Genomic DNA, 22,128 nt, shown 5'->3' with positions numbered 1-22,128 from the left:
AAATGAAATATAAAATAAACAATTGAATAAATATATATACTAGCTGATCCCGCAAACGTTGTTTTGCAAAAAAAATTAAAGTTTTTAATTAACAAATGTAAGATAAGGGTTAATCGTAGAGGGGTGAAAATTTAGGTTTGTATGTATTTTTGCATGCTGTATCATAATAAAATAAAAACCAAAAAAATTGTCTAAAAAATTTAAAATAAAATTTAGGGGTGGACCACCCTTATCACTTAGGGGTATGGAAAATAGATAGTAGCCGATTCTCAGACATACTGAATACGCATGTAAAATTTGGTAAAAATCGGTGAAGCCGTTTCGGAGGAGTTCAAGTTCGAACACCGTGACACGAGAATTTTATATATTAGATTTTAAAATAGGCTTCGTCTAAAACCTTCGTATATGTATTTATATATATACTACTGAAAGATTCGGAATGTTAATTGCATCAGAAACTTGACAGGTAACTATATTTACTCTTTTAAATCTATTTTTATAATGTTTAATTGTCATAAATAGTCTATTTGTCATTTAAAACAACATAATAATCTCAGACATGTCCATCTCCTATATAATCCTCCACCCCTGGTACACCTGTGTCCCGGCGGTGGTACCGTGGAGCACTTGATCATGGGTGTCTCCTATTTGACGGAGTATGGACTGCTAGTTTTGGTGACAAAAGAGAATAGAGGAAACATTTCCAAGGTAGAGAAAGAAGAAAGGTGTGAAATCTTCTTGGAGTACTGTAAATAGGTAATAAGTTAGGCAATTTAAAGCAACAAATTCGAGTCGACTAAGACTAAAATGAGAAAAGTATTTGTGATAGTATATTATGTAGAATTTAACAAAGCTAAAACAAAAATGTAAATTTAAAATAAATAATTTTATTTATTTGAAAAATCTAAAGTATATGAATAAAAAATAAAAAATGTAAAAGTAGTAATCCGGCGAAAGCAGAGTAAGGAAGACGATGTAAGAAAGGAAAGAAAAGGAATGAAAGAGAATGAAAATAAAAGGAAGATGCGTAGAAGATAATATAAATGATAAAAGATGATGAAAATTGAAATATAATCCTTGCGTATCTAAGACAGGTACGAAACGTTAAAAACAATACAATTGATCAACCTTTCCTGAAGAAATGCTCTAAATTATCTCGCGTATAAATTGTTAATTGCTTCAAATATCTTATATAGAAAGTTAAGCGTTGTCTCAAAAAGAATAAATCGACTTTAAATATTTTTTTTTAATATATATACTGTTATAGATATATATGAATGTGAATCTACGTGTGTGTATTGTATTAAATAGGTTTCTTATAGAATTTTGCGCTGTGAGATTGTAAATTTTACAATTGGTTTTCATTTCGATTTGTAAGAGTTGTAAGTTGTATGTCCGGGGCATGAGGTTTTTAAAGTTTTACTATATCCGGCCGGTTGTTTAGACGCAATGCAGATCACGAGTGCGCCGGGGACACACGCCCCGTAGTCGCCGCGGCCGGGGGGTGATGGTGGGAGGGCCTGGGTCAGACGCCTGCGCGTCTGATCGGCGCGCAGCCCGCGGTCGATGCCGCCAGCGGCCGTGCGTGCGCAACCGTAGGCCCCGTCGCTGTTTAGAGCATTCCGAGCGGAGTGTTCGTCCGGAGCGGTCGTGCGAGCGCTATCAGGCCGACACCGGCCGAGCTCGGCCATGGACCACGACGAGGACCGGTCCTTGTCCCTCGGGACGGAGGTCTCGGCATCCGTGCCCCCGCCGAGTCCCCTCACGGGATGCTACCTGCTTGCCGTCATCGGCGAGCCCCACACACACGAGCACAAGGAGATCATACTACAGCGCCTTGTCAAAGGTAAGTCCAGGACTCTAATCTTCGTTCATTCCGGCCGTCACGACACACTTTCACCGTACCGATTGTGTTCAGTGTGGGAAAGTTAGTTGTGCAAAAAAAAAACTAGTTATCCGAGTTGTTGTTGTTTTGTTGTTGCCGGTTTGTTGCTGTTATATTGTTATCGGTTTGTTGTTGCGGCGTCCGTTCCGGGTTACGTCACAGCGGCACCACCTGGCCGGTGCGTCTGATTGAATGATTGACGTGAACCCATTACGTGAGGGCACACCGAGTCCCCGGTAAACTGTCGACCTGCTGCTGTCTATTCATAGAACATTACTTGATTCGTGCAATAATTTTTAAGTAAAAAAACTTTGTGTACCACGGGACGGTGGTGGTGTGACGTCATACCGTCGGAAGCGGTGGCACGGAACGGCGTGCTATGCGCCAAAGAAATGTTACCGTTCACCGTCGCATTAGACGGTCATCAACTGAATATCCTTACTAGGTAATACGTGTGTGATGTGACTTGCTAATTAGCTACCGACATCGGCCATGAAAATGAAAGTTATCTAAGGCGAAAATAAACAGAGTTTTTTTTCGCCAAATTGGAGGCCAAGGTCGCACCGCAGATGCGGCATGTCCTGTCATCATCGTTTTAATGTTTAATGAATCAACACATAAAAACGACGGCGCAATTTTTATTACGCGGCACGTAACAGATAAAAAAAGAAATTTGTATATCTCGTGTTAAAATTCCAACCGATCCCGAAGGACTGCAAAGGTCAAGTCAATGTCAAATCGATCATTTTTTTAAATAAAATCCATGATATAATTAGTCAAAGAAATATATAACAATATGCTTAAAATTAAAAAAAAAATTGACTATCAATCCATTAGCAGTGTTAAAAATATAACATATTTTTAGCTGTCAAAATTATTCTTATAACCTATTAACTAATATAATAGTCATATAATCGGTAAAGAGCGAAAATAGCTATATAGCACTTATGTAATATTAGCATTTAAACTATAAAGAAAATTTATCTGTATGCTATATTATTTGAAGTCATTATAATAAATACGTAATCTATATTTCAATTTAAAACAACATATATTAATCTGGAATATGGTAGCGAATAAATGATATCATTTCTTTTATACTAATCCTCGATAAAATGATAGCATTTCGTTACGATTGTGCGTAAAAAAAAACCGATTCATTTGACAGCGCGAATCGATAAAATAACGGTGTACAACACTACGTTTACAGTGCCGCAGTGAGGCAATCGTTAAATTTCGAATTCAAGGACGCCATCTTGATTTCATGTCCAAACAGGATGCGCAATTGCATACTTTGTTTTTCACTTCATTTATTTTAAGATACAGCGCAAGCTTGGAGACGAACGACTGAAGAAATTACTTTAAAATAATTTAAAATATCATTATTAAAGTAGGAATTTACACGCAATTTTAATAGTCTATTATTTTAATATTATAAATAATAAGCTACAATTGGCTCGAAATAATGCTATAAGTCGACCAAAAACACAATAGCTGCTCTTTTCAAATGAAATTTAATAACTTTTAATATATATATCATACTATCAACCATGTAAATAAGTCAATAAATAATATTCCTTACATTACGATCAACTAAAAACTCTTGATGATATAATAAGATTTATTTAATAATTTACTTTTAATGAAACTTAACAATGTTTTATATATACATTTTTATATCAAACACATTGGTTTATAAACAAAGTTTTAAACATTTTGATATAATAAAACTATCTCTTCAGAGCAATAGTAAGGTTTATTTAATATTCTTATATTTTAAAATATTTTTTATTTTAAAAAAAAAAAGTAATGTCTAATATATCTCTAGGATCTTTATTATACACAATGTTCCTCGCATACACACAGACGTATTTCAAGAATATTTTAAGGAAAATTTAAATTTAATTTAGATAAAAATTAAATAACCCATTTATTTAGTTCCGTTTTTAATTATTTACGTCATATATGTCATAAATTTCAATTGAAAACAGAATACACATTTCACCCGGGTTTATATACGTACTAATTTGACATTAAATAAAAAATATTATAAAAAAAATCATTAAATATAATTAATTGAAAAATTACAAACACATAGACATATTTTATTGATCGTATTTTTGCATGTAATTACAAAATGATAATTATTTATATAACATTTAACATAATTTGTTGAAATACTAAAGAAATATAAATTACATTACATAAATACAGACAGTACCAAAGTGTAAAAGTATATATTAATGTAAAATTAAAGTGTTAGCTTAGTATAGAAAGGAATTTTGTTTTAAAGTTTTAGGAATTCTAACTAGCTTGTGATATATGAATATGCCTGCTTGTGCGCATTGACTTAAGTTTCTTACATTAATATATGTGGCAATAACACAAAGTCGCCTCCATAATTACTTAGCCACACATTTAAGAGATACTGTAGCATTCACACAGTGATATATTATGAAATAATATTTATTGATTTAACCTGAAATAAATAAATTTTGCAATAAATATTGACCAAAGCACTAGATCTGTCAAAATAAATGTGTCAAACGTATACTGTCAAACGTATATGTATTCTTATATATTAAATTTCCTAAAATTCTTCAAATTTAAGAAAGCAAATACTTTAACTTCCATAAGAACTTTTTACTTATTGGAGAAATTATGAAAAAGATAAATGTAATCACTGAAGAAAAATAAAACAGTTGAGCAATAGAAAGATCAAGTGAAATAATAATTTATTTATATATATATAGAAAATAAACAACACATGCTTTTGAATAATAAATATTATTTATCGCTTACATATAAAGTAACATATATTTACAATTAAACAAATTATATGTAAAACATTCAACATAAATTTAATTTGACCAGATGTCATGAATAATTGTGATTTTCTTTTAAAACAAGAAGTTTATAATATAATAGAGAGCCGGAAAATAATGTCGCTTTAAGTTAAATTCACACGACTATATTTTTAACAAGTTTTTATATCTGATCAACAATATATTCGCCCTCGTCATCAACCTTTTGCCATCTAGTATACAAATTAATGCCGGATCGGTAACAAATCCATCTGTTTTCTGTAAAATATGTCGACAGAAGCGACATTACTTTCCGCGTCCCTTATAGCAATAAAATGTATAAAAAACATATTTCCGCGCCCCTTATATCATTAAACTTTACAAAAAACATATTTCAATATAAAACATAGTTTATACATGTTTTGATTAGTAAAAATTTCAAGGAATATTACATTGGCATATATAGAAATTAAAATTTCTAATAAATCGTACCATAAAATAGATAATTTCTCACTAAATATCAACCTATTTGATTTAACACAGGAACATATCTGACTAGTATTAAAACACATTAGTTTAAAAAAGGAAAAATAAAACATTTTAAATCGTTTCACATATGTCGATCGTAAAAAATCAAATAAAACATTGTAGAGTTCAAAAGATTTATTAAACATTTTAAAATCGATTTCCTTAATCGACATGTATTTCCGAAATCGATTCTAAATAGATTTTACAGTTCTCTGAATCAAGGAAATGGTTGTCAAATGATTCATTAGTCTATTTATTCAATTGAATTGTGTAAGATACGAGCACCACAAATACTTCAAAACACATATATGCATATATATAAATATGACACATCATTTCGTAACTAGAAGATACTTAGAAAATTATTGTACATATATATAGCGCAAGTCACAGATCTTTCCGCTATGCTAGTGGTAGCTCAAACACTCATATATATATATATATATATATATATATATATGTATATATATATATATATATATATATACTACCACTAGCATAGCGGTAAGAACTGTGACTTGCGCGGGTTCATTCCCGGGACATATAATAGTTTTAATTATTAAATGAACCGGAAAATAATTTCGCTTTCTTTAGTTTAATTCACACGACTATATTTTTAACAAGTATTTTATCTGTAATCAACACGTTCACCTTCGTTATCAACAACCTTTTGCCATCTAGTATACAAAATCAATGCTGGAGCGGTTACAAATCAAATCGATTTTTCTGTAAAATATTTCGACAGAAACGACATTACTCTTCTATCTCCCTAATATATGGTTGCACAGACTTATTAAGACTAGGGGCCACTCGGGCAAATCATGAACTGATGGCGGGCCGGCCGCCAGAAGTATAGGTAATTATTTTTTTTTTTTGGTTTTATTCCGGAATAGAATTCAACATTTTTCGAATGTACGAGAGTATTATTTTTGCTGTCGGTGGGCCACCAGTAAATGTTGATTCTCACTCAAGAAGCTAATTATTGTTTCGCGCTATATAAAACCATATTTGTAAAGAGCAACTATTGAGTTCTGCTCTTAGCAGAACTGCCTTCCTAGATGATAGCTGCCTGTAAGCACAACAATGCCGACGTTTTATGTTGATTGATTCGAAAGTGCTGGTAACAGCGTATTCAATATTTTGATATTTATCTTATAATTGTTTAGATATGTTTTTTATTACAGCAACACTGAATATAATTCTAGTATATATGTTTATTTTGGATATTCGCAGAGAGAAACTGCATAAACATTTTCTATTCTACATTTCTCGGAACATTGGAATTGTATATTTCTTTCGCGGCTTGTGTTTGGTGTTTTGATTGAAATATTAGCATTTTCCGAAAAAAGTCTTTATACAGAAGTTCAAAGTATTCTTTTTTCAAATTTATCTTCATCTTTTATATCTAATGTAGATATAATATTGCCTATTAAATAGACAACAATTATTAAAAAAGTAATATGTTAAAACACTAGAATAATGCGAAATAGAGATATTTTCCACAATACATGAAAAATAATAATTATTTTATATTGTCGAACAAGAAATCGTATTATGATGTAATATTCTTTTTTTAAAATTGCAATATATACGAAAACGCATTTCAAGCAAATTTTTTAAAAAAAAACAAAACTTTTGGTCCTGAAATTGGATACAGGCCACTATCATCTGGTCCTATTGGATATTTACTGGGTAGACTTATGCCCAACAGTGGACGTTACACAGCTAAAATGATGATGAATGGATACGCCCTGTGGACTGATATCTACGGAGATTTATCATAAACGCCACGCTTTAGCTGAACTTTCTGTGGTTTTACGCAGAGAACGCAGATATTGAACCTCTGTAAAATTGTTAATGAGCAGTGAAAATCCTATATAATTAATGCAGAAATGGTGATTTATATAAGATTATATCAGGCGATCTACGATCTTGAATCTCACTCCTCCACAGCTGGACTACCAATGTTCTAATTCCCAATTAATTTATAGTCGACTGTAATACTGATCTTGCTACCTCTGTAAAATTGTTAATGAGCAGTGAAAATCCTATATAATTAATGCAGAAAGGGTGATTTATATAAGATTACTAGCTGATCCCGCAAACGTTGTTTTGCAAAAAAAATATTTTTAATTATCAATTTAAAAATAAAGGTTTGATCGTAGAGGGGTGAAAATTTAGGGTTGTATGTATTTTTGTATGTTGTATCATAAAAAAATAAAAACAAAAAATTTCGTCAAAAAAATAAAAAAAAAATTTTAAGGGTGAACAACCCTTATCACTTAGGGGTATGAAAAATAGATATTAGCCGATTCTCATACCTACTTAATACGCATATAAAATTTGGTTAAAATCGGTCGAGCCGTTTCAGAGAAGTTCAAGTTCGAACACCGTGACACGAGAATTTTATATATTAGATATCAGGCGATCTACGATCGTGAATCTAATAACTTTTTCGCAGCTGGACTACCAGTGTTCTAATTCCCAATTGATTTGTAGTCGATGTAAATAAATTATTATTTTTTAATTTCTTCCATTGTCAAATTACGTGATAATGAATAAACTTAACACAACTTATTTGTATGTTAAGTAACTTAAGTTATGATTCGAGTGTGCAAACACTCATTGAGGCGTGATGATTGTTGGCGTCCATTTGTTTTTGCTGACCACCGGACCGCGTCGCGTCAAAAAAAACGGTCAGGAAGCATTTTAACGTGGCATTTCCCGTGGCCAAATCGTTTATTAAATTTATAAATGATTTATAATTAACTGTGTCGTGTTATCGAATTACTTCGCTTTATTTATAATAACCAGCAACCTATTACAAATTCTCAAAACGAATTGTGATATGTAAATATTTAATGGAATCAGGCGTTATTTTGCGGAAGTCCATCCTAAGTAAGAAAAGGACCAATATTTAGCCACTTCCGCACATGCAGTGGTAGTCGTGCCACAAAGTGCTGCCGCTGATAAATGCGTATGCGGCAAACAATGCGAATTACACAAATGCCACCGTTAAATCACTTAAAACGTGTTTCACCCCTCCACGGGGCATCTTCAGCCAAACTCTGTGTTTGTCACTAATCGGTGTAACATAACTCCTGGAGATGCCCCGTTATTCTGAACTAACTTTATTTTTCAAATCAATATATTTATAATAATTTGAACGAAATTATGTCATTCTATTATTGCATTATACATTATACGGATTATATTTCAAAAATGCAGTCGGTATGATTGACAGTTTAAATTCTGATTTAAATATATTCCTCGCATAGTTTTCATGCTTGTCGTGGTATCCTATATGCTATGGTATTTATTATGCGGCGTCATCTGTATATATATATAGAGCACTATATCCCACACTACCTATGTGACGTTTCAGTCGTGCGACAGAGATAACGCTCTACGAAGCCAATATCTGATTGTCTCTTTCCAAAGGCCGATGTGCATTATTCATCGCCGTGTACTGTAACATATAGTGTATATCTAATATATAAAATTCTCGTGTCACGGTGTTCGAACTTGAACTCCTCCGAAACGGCTTGACCGATTTTTACCAAATTTTACATGCGTATTCAGTATGTCTGAGAATCGGCTACTATCTATTTTCTATACCCCTAAGTGATAAGGGTGGTCCACCCCTAAATTTTATTTTTAATTTTTTAGACAATTTTTTTGGTTTTTATTTTATTATGATACAGCATACAAAAATACATACAAACTTAAATTTTCACCCCTCTACGATCAACCCTTATCTTACATTTGTTAATTAAAAACATTTATATATAATATATATAGCACTATATCCCACACTACCTATGTGACGTTTCAGTCATGCGACAGAGATAACGCTCTACGAAGCCAAAATTTGGCTGTCTCTTTCCAAAGGGCGATGTGCATTATTCATCGCCGTGTACTGTAGGATATAATGTATATATATGTATCTGTTAACAAAACAAAATTCTTGTTAAAAACGCTAAGTAATGTATGGCTTTTTAGCTATATATTTTTTGTTTAGCTCGCGTCTTGTCGCTCGATATGAAGTATAGATCCGATAAATTGGATTTGCGTTGTAATCTGTTTAACATAATGGCCGATGTCGCTACAGATCGGTAAATATCCGGTCAAGTGTATATTAACGCAATAGGTTCTCTGGTCGCGTTCGTGAAGAATTTAACGCGATTCATATTATATTAATTTATTATTATATTTATTTATTTATTTAATATTCTTTATTGTACACGACAAAATACTTAATATACAGATACAATAATATACATAAAAGTACAATGGGCGGTCTTATCACTCAAGGCAATCTCTTACAGACAACCATAGTAAGGAAAAGATAAAGATATTTAGTATTTATTAAAATTATTCAATACTACCAATAAATTGTACATACTTTAACAAAATTTTATTTATTTATTCACGCTTCATCTGCTTTGTGTGAGATGTTACATTTTTGGGTTAAAATAAATATTTCAATTCTTTATACATTTCACCATTACATATTATCCAGTAATATTCAGTTTTTTTTTTCACATAAATAAGGTGTCCCATAAATAAACGTCAGACAGAAATCAATAGATACAAGTTGTAGCATATCACATTTATAATTGCAAATCTTGTTTTCGAACAAAAAATATACTTTTTCTTTTTAAAACCTTTGCAGTATGTATTTCTGAACGTATATCATTTTGCAGTATGTATTTCCGAATGTATAAACCTTGGCAATATGTATTTCTAAATGTATATACATTTGCAGTATGTATTTCTGTATATTATCCTTTGCGATATATAGTTCACTTTCTGTTTACAGTAAAATCAAAGTAAAAAAACGATTAAAATAAACATTTTACTAATATTGCAAATAAAACAACATTACAGGGTTAGTTGATTTTATTTAGTTCTTGTATGTTGTTCTTGTGGTCGTTTAGTTTCATAGTTTGTTTCGTGGTAGGATTCACATTTTTTGTGAGTAATAAGATATTAATACTGATATGATAATTGTAAAGAATATGATGAAATTGTCAACAAATGTGTTCATCTGGTCATGAAATTTACAGACGTAAACTATTAATCAACTTACTCATATGAATTTGAGGCTTTGTACTAATTGATTACCTTATTTTTAAAATTAGAACAAGAGTATAACACGTGTTTTTATTTATTTATTGAATGTATAACATACAGAGAGAAATGTGATTTAACTTTACAATTATGTTTTATATTTCGGAAAGGATTTTGATTAATTTCTCAAGAGTCTCTTAAGCTATTTCCCAACTTAAATCGTAACTTATTTTAGAACTCAATTGAAGTTAGGTTTCCCGTATACTACTCTTGATTTTTGGAAGTACCTTTGTCTCTTTGTAAAGGAGTTCTTCCAATTGCTCTGACCTCTATAGTGCGAAACCCGGATCTCTCCTCCATCATCATCACATTGGATTTAACTTCTTCACCTCTTGCATCCTGAAAACATGTTTAGTTAAATAAAATAAACAAACAAACATATATATTTAGATATATAAGGAATGCATACATTGTATATATAGTAATAGAATTGTTAGACAAATCTAGACAAATATATCTGATGAATATAAGACAGTAAATAGAAAAATAATATGAATAGATCAAAGTATATCAATAAACAACCTAGATATATATTGTGGAAGTAACAGTTTAAAGTACAGTACAGACAAAAAAAATTCGACATATTTTACAGAAAAACCGATTGATTTGCTACCGCTCCGGCATTTTAAACATCTTTGTATGTAATCTCCTGAATACATCGGGAATGTCGCTATGGATCTACACATTTCTGGGTCCAGAAGAAGAGGAAGACCGAAAAAGATGGACAGATACCATATCGAAAGACATGATTGCCTGCAAGATATGGAAAGCAGACTCCCATTATCTATTGTCTCATGTGAAGTTTTTGTTGTTAGCCTTGCGGCTTTTACAGCTTCATCGGAAACGAGCTCACGGAACGTAGGGGTCCGTGAACTATATAAAATTTACAGGATTCGAGTTTCCGAACCCGTATCAGTACTCGGCGGGGAGACGAGGAAGTCACAAAGCAGACCCCCATGATCAGATGGGATTAATAATGCTCAGGAGAGAAAGAGAGAGAGTATCGACCATGTAAATGAGTTAACAAAGCTCCACACATAATATGTACTAAATTGATAATATAATCTATGTTTAAATATGTATTTTTAATATGTACTTACTTACTTACTTACACTGGCTCAGTGACCCAAAGTGGGTCTTGGCCTCCGAAGCGAGAGACTTCCACTTTCCTCTATCTTGCGCCATCGTCTGCCATTGGATGACATTCAATTCGCGCAAGTCTGCCTCAACGCGATCGATCCAGCGATACCTGGGTCTACCCACTGGTCTTCGACCCCTCGGTTTTTCCAGGTACGCTACCTTCACGCTCCGATCCGATCCCATTCGATCCAAGTAACCAAGCCAGCGGATTCTTTAAGCTTTATATTCGCCAATGATAATTTTAATCTGTGAGTTTTGTAAAAATGCAAAATAAAATTAATGACACAATAAAGTATCGAAGATTTGGAGCAAAATCAATGGCATAGTTATTTTAAAGAGTGGGGCACGCTTCACAGAGCTCACCCTGAAGCCCCTCGAAAAGGTCACCTGCCGGATGGAGGGTTAGGATATAATATGAGATTACGGCTTCGTTCCACCTCGACGATCGATTTTGAATGTAACGTTCCTATATAATCTATTAGAAGTGAACACAAAATATATAATTCGAGTATTTGATTTTATATCTATAAATATACATAAATATGTATATTTATACATATAAAAGCTCAACGAATCCGCTGGCTTGGTCACTTGGAGCGAATGGGATCGGATCGGAGCGTGAAGGTAGCGTACCTGGAAAAACCGAGGGGTCGAAGACCAGTGGGTAGACCCAGGTATCGCTGGATCGATCGCGTTGAGGCAGACTTGCGCGAATTGAATGTCAACCAATGGCAGACGATGGCGCAAGATAGAGGAAAGTGGAAGTCTCTCGCTTCGGAGGCCAAGACCCACTTTGGATCACTGAGCTAGCGGAGTAGTAGTAGTAGTAGTAAATATGTATATATAATCTATTAGAGATACAGTTTTAAAATATATATTAATGTACACCGATTCAACGTAAAAGGTAATACTATATATTTTATGCACAGTGTGAAATATATATGATTGTATCTCGGAAATCGATAGTAAAATTCAGAGCTACCAGTGCTCCCTACATGTAAGAGAGTCATAAACAAATATATATAATTTTATAAATTAAAAATAATGCCAATATATATATTTATATCAATTATTTTATTGTTTAATATAAAGTATATTACATAAATCAAATCAATTGATATTAAAACAATATTATATATATATATATATATATATATATATATATATATATATATATATCAAATGATACAAAATAATTTATTTAAAAATTCATTTATGGTATTTCAAATTGGTTCTGCGAGTTCGCGCATTAGAAAAGTGAACTTGTTATTGAAGTGTTTCACGTTTTGCTCTCTTTTGCAATAAAAACTTGCGAATACTGCATTAGACTTGAAACTAGTACGTGGTAATGTTTTTATAACATTTTGATTTCATTGACGCTTTCACTATCTTATGTTCTGTTAGGTATGTTTCTCGAACATAATATTAGGGGTATTGGAAAGTATTTTTACAGAAAAACCGATTGATTTGTTACCGATCCGGCATTGATTTGTATATAATGACAAAAGGTTGTTGATAACGAAGGTGAATTTATTTTTGATCAGAAATAAAAACTTGTTAAAAATGTCGCCGTGTGAATTTAACTTAAGAAAGTGACTTTACTTTCCGGTTCCTCCATAACTTATACATACATATATGTATATATTATGGGGATCAGAAAGTAATGTTGTTTCTGTAGATATATTTTTACAGAAAAATCGATTGATTTGTTACCGCTCCGGCATTGATTTGTATACTAGACGGCAAAAGGTTGTCGATAACGAAGGTGAATATATTGTTAATCAGAAATAAAAACTTGTTAAAATGTGTTCATGTGAATTTAACTTAAGAAAGTGACATTACTTTAGTTTCCCCCAGAACATATACATACATATATGTATATATTATAGGTATCGGAAAGTAATGTAGTTTCTGTAGATATATTTTTACAGAAAAATCGATTGATTTGTTACCGCTCCGGCATTGATTGTATACTAGACGGCAAAAGGTTGTCGATAACGAAGGTGAATATATTGTTGATCAGAAATAAAAACTTGTTAAAAATGCTGTCGTGCAAAAACTTAAAGCGACATTACTTTACAGTTCCCTTAATGTATATGTCGAATAATTTCGTCCCAAGTGGCAGGGATCGGGGTACATCGCTCGTGTGATCGCCATTTTATCTGTAAGGTTCTCTAAGCCAGTAAACAAAGCGTGGATAGGCCACATAGGAAATCGCTGAATGCGGACAGAGAAAGCGGGATCGACACATTTATCGTAGAATTTCATATTAAAACATTATATATAAATACATATTTAACCCTTAATAGCCTAGAGTTTCAATTTTGATACCAATCTTTTAAACCGAATGTTCACATTACTATTAGTTTTTTTTTATAGGCTAGCTGTACGAATTTTAATGTTGTATAATATTCTTTCCAACGAAATTAAAAAAAAAATCTATTTTCCCCTTCATCTAGACCCTCAAGCAAACACAGTAATATTAAAAAAAATCACTTTCGTAAATCAGGCTATTAAGGGTTAAATATACGTTATGTCATTGTTTTCATTTTTCAAAAGTTATTTTAGCCCATAGATGAATGCAAAGCGTGTCTTTTTCATATCTATGTGTAGATAGATCATATTTACCTTCAACGCAAAGAATGAAGCTGCCCATCTGGAAGCATGTTTGTGAGCAGTGGGTAATCCTATATTAATGATATTAATGCATGATATGAATTAAACAAGACTGTATTTCAGGAATCTTATCCGCGATCTAAAAAGATTAGAAGAAGATCTAAAAAGGTTCTATATCATTGCAATAGCTCAATATATATTTATATATATATTGAACTATTGCAATGATATATTTATATGTTTAGACCAAATGTATTTAGGTCATATAATTCGCTCTAGACAAAGTGTTAGCAAGCGAGCGGTTCAACGAACCTTTCACCTTTTCACTTTCTCATGATTACATCGAACAAGCATTCGTTGTAATTGCAGAAATGATTCTTATATAAATACATGAAAAAATAACAATTTTTGTATGCCTGAAATATGATTTCGTCAAGTCAATATATATACTTTTGCAATAAGGTTACTTAGACTTTGTATAAGATAGTAGATCTTGGAAATATTTTCGTTTCCAAACTCAATGTCTGTTAAATTCAGTAATTATATATATATATATATATATATATATGTGGGATGTCTTTGTCCAATAGTAGTAATCCTGTGACTGAAATGAAGATGATATACCCTGGTCTAGGATCCTGAGGCTAAACACCTTCAGCGCGTTGCCTATCGTGTAACACTGTGATCAAAATTAGGAATTATGTTAATAAAATGTTAATTTTTTTATGTATTCTTTCGAATCTATTTCATCACCTTCAAAATAATCCACGTTCCATAAAACGCACTATTGTGAACCATTTCTCCAGTCCTCGGAACAGCCAGAAAAGTCTTTTACCAGTTTAACCTTCAAAATCTTCCTAGACAGGACTTTTACAATTTATAATACGTTCTTCATTCATTTCTCTTTTCTTCTTTCATTCTTTTTATAATCATTCATTCTTCTAATATAATGAACGTAATCTATCACACTGGTACATTCTTTGTTTCGACTTTTTCATCACCTTTCATCACCACACCTCTGAAGTATCACAGTATTTCTTTCAATTTTATTATCTTTATTACCACAGATTATTCTTTTCCCAATTTTATTTATTATGTACATGACTTTGCTTGTCTTACCTAATATTTTTAGATTTAGGTTTAGATTTTTTGATATAGGGTGGCCAAAAATTTTTGCAAATAGCAACACGACACACAAACAATAGTCGATACAATTACAGGAGTGCCAACGGCGAGACGGAGCACATCTCGACGATGTAATTTTTAAAAAATAAATTTTAATAAATGATAATTACGGTAAATAAATCATAAACAAAATAGCATTTGTACTTTTATTTCTACACATGTTTCAAAAGTGCAAAAATTTATGGCCCACTCTATATATCGACCATTCGTTCTGCGAGCTATATGGCTCACCCACTATCACTTTAAAATACCCAATTATGAGCTAAGTTAAGATAGCATTTATTTTGAAACAAAAACCAAAATTCTTGTCGCTTTATCTCTCATACTTAAGTCTGTATAAGGGTCGAATAATCTAACTTAGCGGGTGCAGAGCTATTTTTGGCACGAAGAGACAAAGTTGTTTTGCTTGTGACAATTTGCTGGCGCGAATTTGTGCTTGATTCGACAAAGTAATATAAACATGTATATATTATATTAACTTCACGTTTCGAAAATCATGTACAGTAATACCCCGCTTTACGCGACCCCGTTATACGCGGTTTCAAATGCCTCGAATTACGCGAAAGAATGCATATAAATATAATGTAGTCATCAACTTCTCTATGGTGTCTGTCAAACAATTAAAAACGGTGTTGGGTGTTATGAACTTATTTTACAAGAACGTAAACAAAACGTTAGCCAGAAGACAATAGATGTATTTTTCCGTAAAAAATAAGAATATGTGTTGCATAAAGTGTTCCTAGAATTAAAGTGATTGACTAAAATGATTTGTATTTTTTTGTAATAATTTTTCACTATGTTTAATCATAAACCTCGTTATACGCGAATTTCAGTTAACGCGATTTTTTTTGGAACGTATCCCTCGCGTAAAGCGGGGTATTATTGTATACAAAGGAACATATATAAATTGGTTTTAGATGCATAACATTTAAACGGGTTACAATCACCCTATATAAAGTAATAAGTCTGAAATATGCTATATTAATTATTGTTTTCTATTTGAATGCGACAAACCAACAACTTCTGGGAGTTTTGTTGAAAAAAGAATTTTGAAAAAGCTTTTTATTTCGACAAAGGGTTTTAAAACTTTTACACTTATTTCCAATCATACTGTATAATAGTAGTCACTCTGAAATATGTTATATTAATTTTATTTTTATTGTAATGCGAAAAGACAATTACTTCTGGGAGTTACGTTGCAATCAGAATTTTGAAAACGTTTTTTATTTTAACAAAGGACTTTAAAACTTTTACACCTATTTCCAATCATACTGTATAATAGTAATCACTCTGAAATATGTTATATTAATTTATTTTTTTCTATTGCAATGGGTCAGGACAATTACTTCCGGGAGTTATGTTGCAATCAGAATTTTGAAAACGCTTTTTATTTCAACAAAGGGCTTTAAAACTTTAACACCTATGTCCAATCATAATAGACAAAATTAGTCACTCTGAAATATGCTATATTAATTCGTTTTTTCTATTGCATTGCGACAGGCCAATTATTTCTGGTAGTTATGTCGCAATCCTGATTTTGAAAATGCGTTCTTTCTCAAGTAATGGCTTTGAAACTTTCACACCTATTTCCAATCATACTGTATAAAAGTAATCCGTCTGAAATATATAATATTACTACAGACCAATAGATTCTAACTTCTTTTTTATCTCAGCCAAAGTCTTTAAAACTTCTATACCCTTTTCTAACTATCATAGATAAAGTAAAGATTCTGAAATATTTTTTTTCTATTGAAATTCTATCTAAAAATAACTTCTGGAAGTAAAGTCTGTAAAAGAAAGTAAAAAATAATTAATTTTAACATATACTTCGTATTTTGAATTTTTTTATTAATTATTTCTGAAACATTGATTTTTGGATAAGTTTCATACATTAATTGAACGCAAATGAGATATATATCCTAATCATTAAGGCTGTATAATAAAAAATATCAGTATACCTTTGAAATAAAACTCTGTGCTCTTCAATTGTTGGTGACCTTCAGCTGCTGAGGTCCAGGTTTCCCAGCTAATTGAAGGTGCAATCACACCAGTGGCATGAGAGTGGTCCGATGTTGAGACCAATTACTCGCGTGCGTCAACAGTTACGGCTTGTCAATCAGTGTACATAGCAAGTGTACTATGTGAGACTAGATTTGATTAGATAAACACGTATGTACAAGACGGACAAGTTTCATTATCTTTTCAGCCGTAAGCCATTCATTGTTGGACATAGGCCTGGTACCAGGTCGAAGTGGCCTGTTCATACGACCTTCACAAAGTCTGTTCACCTTGCTGTCAGACTTTTTGTTTTATATTTTTGAGCGTTGTATCAACTCTATAAACATATAATAATATATAATGGTTTATGATAATAGAGTAAAGGTAATTTAATATAGTAACTAGGAAATAAAAAAAGAGATAAAATGAAATATTTAAATCTATAAACATATTGCAAAACATAGACCTAAATAAAATATATAGGGAGATGAAGGAAAGTTGATTTATTTATTATATTAGAGGGACCGGAAAGTAATGTCGTTTCTGTCGACATATTTTACAGAGAACCAATTGATTTGTTCCAAAAAAAAAATTAAAGACTCGAATCCAAAACAACGCAACCTCGAAAATCTAACGACGCACAGTGAAAATTAGTACTGATTAAGCAGCGACGCAACTTCGAAAAAAACGCAAAACGAAACGACGCAAATTTGCATACCTTAAAATTGAGGGTAAATATTAATACTAATTTCCATCAATTTGAGACAGTCATATGACATATATAAATGAAATTATCATTAATTTATATTGTTAAATATATGTAATGATCACATTATTCAAAAGTACTTTTATTATTTATTCTGAAATAAACCTGAAGAATCAGCAAATAATTATTCTCACATAAAGAAGTTGTATTCATTTTGAATGTACATATATATTATATGTAATATATGTGTGATTTATGTATATATTATTTATTTGTTCCATATACGTCAGCTGCAAGGTATAGGCTTTCCCCAAAGGTAGAAGGATGTATCATAATCGCCATGCTTGGCAGGGGGATTGGCAATCGCAGTGTGGTATGATATGCAAAGAAAACTGTTTTCCATCGACTGGAAATTTTTTTGTGAGCAGTTGCAATCCTTTTTAAACTAAGTTTCGACTTACGATCGCTTATCTATATATAATAAATTACGCCAAAGATTCATTATGTTTGTTTATTTATGACTTTAAAAAAATAAGTTTATTGTAAAAAAAATGTTATTTATTTGCTAATTTCGTTTCAACCTACCTAGACATGTTTAAGTTTAGTTTTTTAGTAGTCGAAGTGCTTGAATGTATTATGTTAATATAGCGGTTAACTATGTTTTTAACTGCCTGGAACAATAGCTGTTAACTAAATGGGATCAGAGACATAAAATTGGTTACATTGTTACTTACTTACATCATCCGTGTGTACTTTATAGTCTAACCCAGGGCTTCACAACTCGCGGCCCGCCAAACATTTCTAAAATTGAATTTATTTTTTACTCTTTCTCTCGTTAATATGTTGTTATATATATAGAAATATGCCTATTTTTTATATATACACTTGTAGCGAAAATTTGAATATAATTTTCAAGTACATTCATTTTTACGTACATATCTTGGTTATTTATTTTGCACTATTTATTAACTATTTATATACTTTCTTATTCAATTTTTTAAATTATTAATAAGTGTTAAAATATGTGCGTCCCGACAAAAAACTAAAATTTTTATTGTCCCGTCAATTAAAAAGGTTGCTAACACCTGATCTAGCATATATGGTCAACTTATTCACTAAACTAAAATAGAATTATATCTTTCAAAATTTAATTTCAAATCATAATAAATATTATTATGGTAGTAGTGGCCAATACAAAGCGATTTATGTGATCGCTGCAAATATGTCCAGATTATATATATTACGTGTGAATAGAGTCAATATACATATATAATAACTTCCAATATGTTGGGGTTATATATATATGTTTTACGAAAAATCACTAGATGGCGCTGACCGTAAATACAAAAATCGCGATGGCATGATTTATTCGTGTAACCATATATAGTTTTAACATATAATAAGCTGTAAATGCCTTAGGGCTAACAGCATTAACATCTTCAGAAACAATACATATGATTCAGACCTTGAAGACCTAACAGAAAACTAATTCTGCTTTTTTACGGTGTTGTATTGCGTAAATTTGTAAGTGCAGTTTGAAGTTCTGAACGCTGTGTTTATTGCCACACCTCACTTGGAGAAGAAGCTACTTGAAGACATGAATGAAGACAATATATATTTAAACGGTTTTATTTAGTTCGACCCGTACGGAATTTGTTTAATTGGGTCAAAATTAGAAATTGAAATTTAAGCACCTTCCCGTTGTCAGATTGATCTGAAATTTGGTACACACGTTTAATTTAGATGACAAAATAATGTAATAAAATCAATAACATTATAAATCTAAGATGGCCGCCGATACAAAATGGCGGATTACATATTTTTTCTTAACCCCCTCAATATGGGTATCAAATGAAAGGGCTATACTAGTAAAACACGATGATTATGTCAAAATTTAAAATTCAAGATGGACGCCGTTCCAATATGGCGGACTAGGTACATATTTTTCCACAACCACCACAATATGGGTATCAAAGTACCGTTTAACTCAAAAGTTTTTTAAATGTATTTATATAAAAAGACTAGCTGATCCCGCAAACGTTGCTTTGCAAAAAAAAAAAAGTTTTTAATTAACAAATAAAAAATAAGGGTTTGATCGTAGAGGGGTGAAAATTTAGGGTTGTATGTATATTTGTATGCTGTATCATAAAAAAATAACATCTCAAAATTTTGTATAAAAAATAGGACAAAAAATTTAGGGGTGGACCACCCTTATCACTTAGGAGTATAGAAAATAGATAGTAGCCGATTCTCATACCTACTGAATACGCATAATAAATTTGGTAAAAATCAGTCAAGCCGTTTCGGAGGAGTTCAAGTTCGAACACCGTGACACGAGAATTTTATATATTAGATATAGGTGTTGGTCCATCGCGATCCCGACTTTGCATCTCGTTTCGAAAAGAAAGTGTGTGGAACGCTAATTGTGTGCGGCCCGTGACCATCGTCCACGGCATGTTGCCGCCGTCGTCGCGACGAGACGATTTAATTATACAGAATAACTGCGGATCAATCGGTCGAGAACGCTTAACGATCGCGGTGGGAGATGCGATGCTATCTGAAGAGAATAACTCGAACGAAATCACCGACAAGCGGACGCTTTGTGGCGAAAGGCGAAGAAGATAATTTATTATACAGATTCTGCAATTGAGACTTTGAAAATGAGCCATATATATAAATAGAGCACTATATCCCACCCTACCTATGTGACGTTTTGTTAGTCGTGCGACAGAGATAACGCTCTACGAAGCCGAAATTATCCGATTGTCTCTTTCCAAAGGTCGATGTGCAATATTTAACGCCGTGTGCTGTAAGATATAAAGTATATATATGTAACTATTAACAAAAAAAAATGCTTGTTAAAAACGCTGTATATATCTATAAACTTGTTTATATACCATAGAGTATAAAAAAAATTATTTTACCATTGTTATATAAGTAATATTTTAAAAATGAAACTGGAAATTCTATATTTATATTTCTTATTTATTATTTTATATATATATATATATATATACACATTGCAGAACATAGATCTATATAAGACATAAGGAGATGAAGACAGATTAATTTATATATGATATTAGGAGGATTGGAAAGTAATGTCGTTTCTGTCGACATATTTTACAGAAAAACCGATTGATTTGTTACCGCTCCGGCATTGATTTTGTATACTAGATGGCAAAAAGTTGATGACGAAGGTGAATATATTGCTGATCGGAAATAAAAACTTGTTAAAAACGTAGTCGTGTGAATTTAACTTAAGAAAGCGACATTACTTTCCAGTCCGCCTAATACATATATGTAAAGTGTCTTAATGGTGGTGTTTGTGTAATTCGCATTGTTTACCGCACGCGCATTTATCAGCGAGCTGGCGGGCGGTGCACTTTATTGCACGACTACTACTGCATGGTGGAAGTAGCTATATATTGCTCCTTTTCTTACATATATGCAAAGAAAACAGTTTCTTTAATAATTCTATTTTGTGTTGCGCCGCGCTTATATTGTCGGTAAAGCAGAAGTTGTTTAACATTGACACTTCATAGATGGCGCTGTTAACAATGGTGTTATGATAGCGTGCATTGCGGTCGCCGGTCGGTAAAGCAGTTGGTATTTGAGATGTTAAAACTATAATTTTGAATACTGCAGATATATACACATATAATCTCGGAGATATATATATGTATATGTCTCCGAGACATCGGTTACTCAGAGAGCAATGAAGGGGATTATGCTCGGCGTTTCGCTGCGATATCGAATCAAAAATGATGATATATGAAAAAAAAAACAAGTATACATGTATAAATTTGTATCATCCGTGAATTGTCTCCATTTCAGCCGTGAGACAAACATAGCCTTTCTAATTCCAATGCAACCGTTCACAAGGTCGTATCCGCCTTGTACGCGGCTCAGGAAGACATCTGCTCTGGCCCCTATGTGGTCTGCCCATAGCACAGTGTCTGCAAGTTTCGTTTATTTACGGATTTCGTTATATCTACTAATAAAGATGTTTTTAAAAGATTTATTTGGTAGACAACTTGATACGTACATTTTAAAACAGACAGATTGACAGACGATCCTATTAATTCCGGATATGTTGCATACAGATCTCGCATTGGAAGTCTATGGGAGAA

General features: G+C 32.1%; 1 protein-coding gene across 1 annotated transcript in view; it reads left to right on the top strand.

Moving 5' to 3' along the window:
* The first annotated feature begins 633 nt into the window (after positions 1–633).
* The window catches only part of LOC137923453 (titin-like), a 167,088-nt gene continuing 145,593 nt past the window's right edge, over positions 634–22,128 (top strand). The window contains exons 1-2 of the mRNA XM_068766711.1: positions 634–725; positions 1,617–1,846. Coding sequence (XP_068622812.1) covers positions 634–725; positions 1,617–1,846 — 322 coding nt within the window. The remainder of the gene's footprint in view (positions 726–1,616; positions 1,847–22,128) is intronic.

The sequence above is a fragment of the Battus philenor genome, unplaced genomic scaffold (assembly GCF_028537555.1).
Source record: "Battus philenor isolate CCGP_79_NKW_IND1 unplaced genomic scaffold, ilBatPhil1.0.hap1 SCAF_21, whole genome shotgun sequence".
Taxonomy (NCBI): Eukaryota; Metazoa; Arthropoda; class Insecta; order Lepidoptera; family Papilionidae; genus Battus; species Battus philenor.
This window is presented reverse-complemented; position numbering and strand designations above follow the sequence as displayed.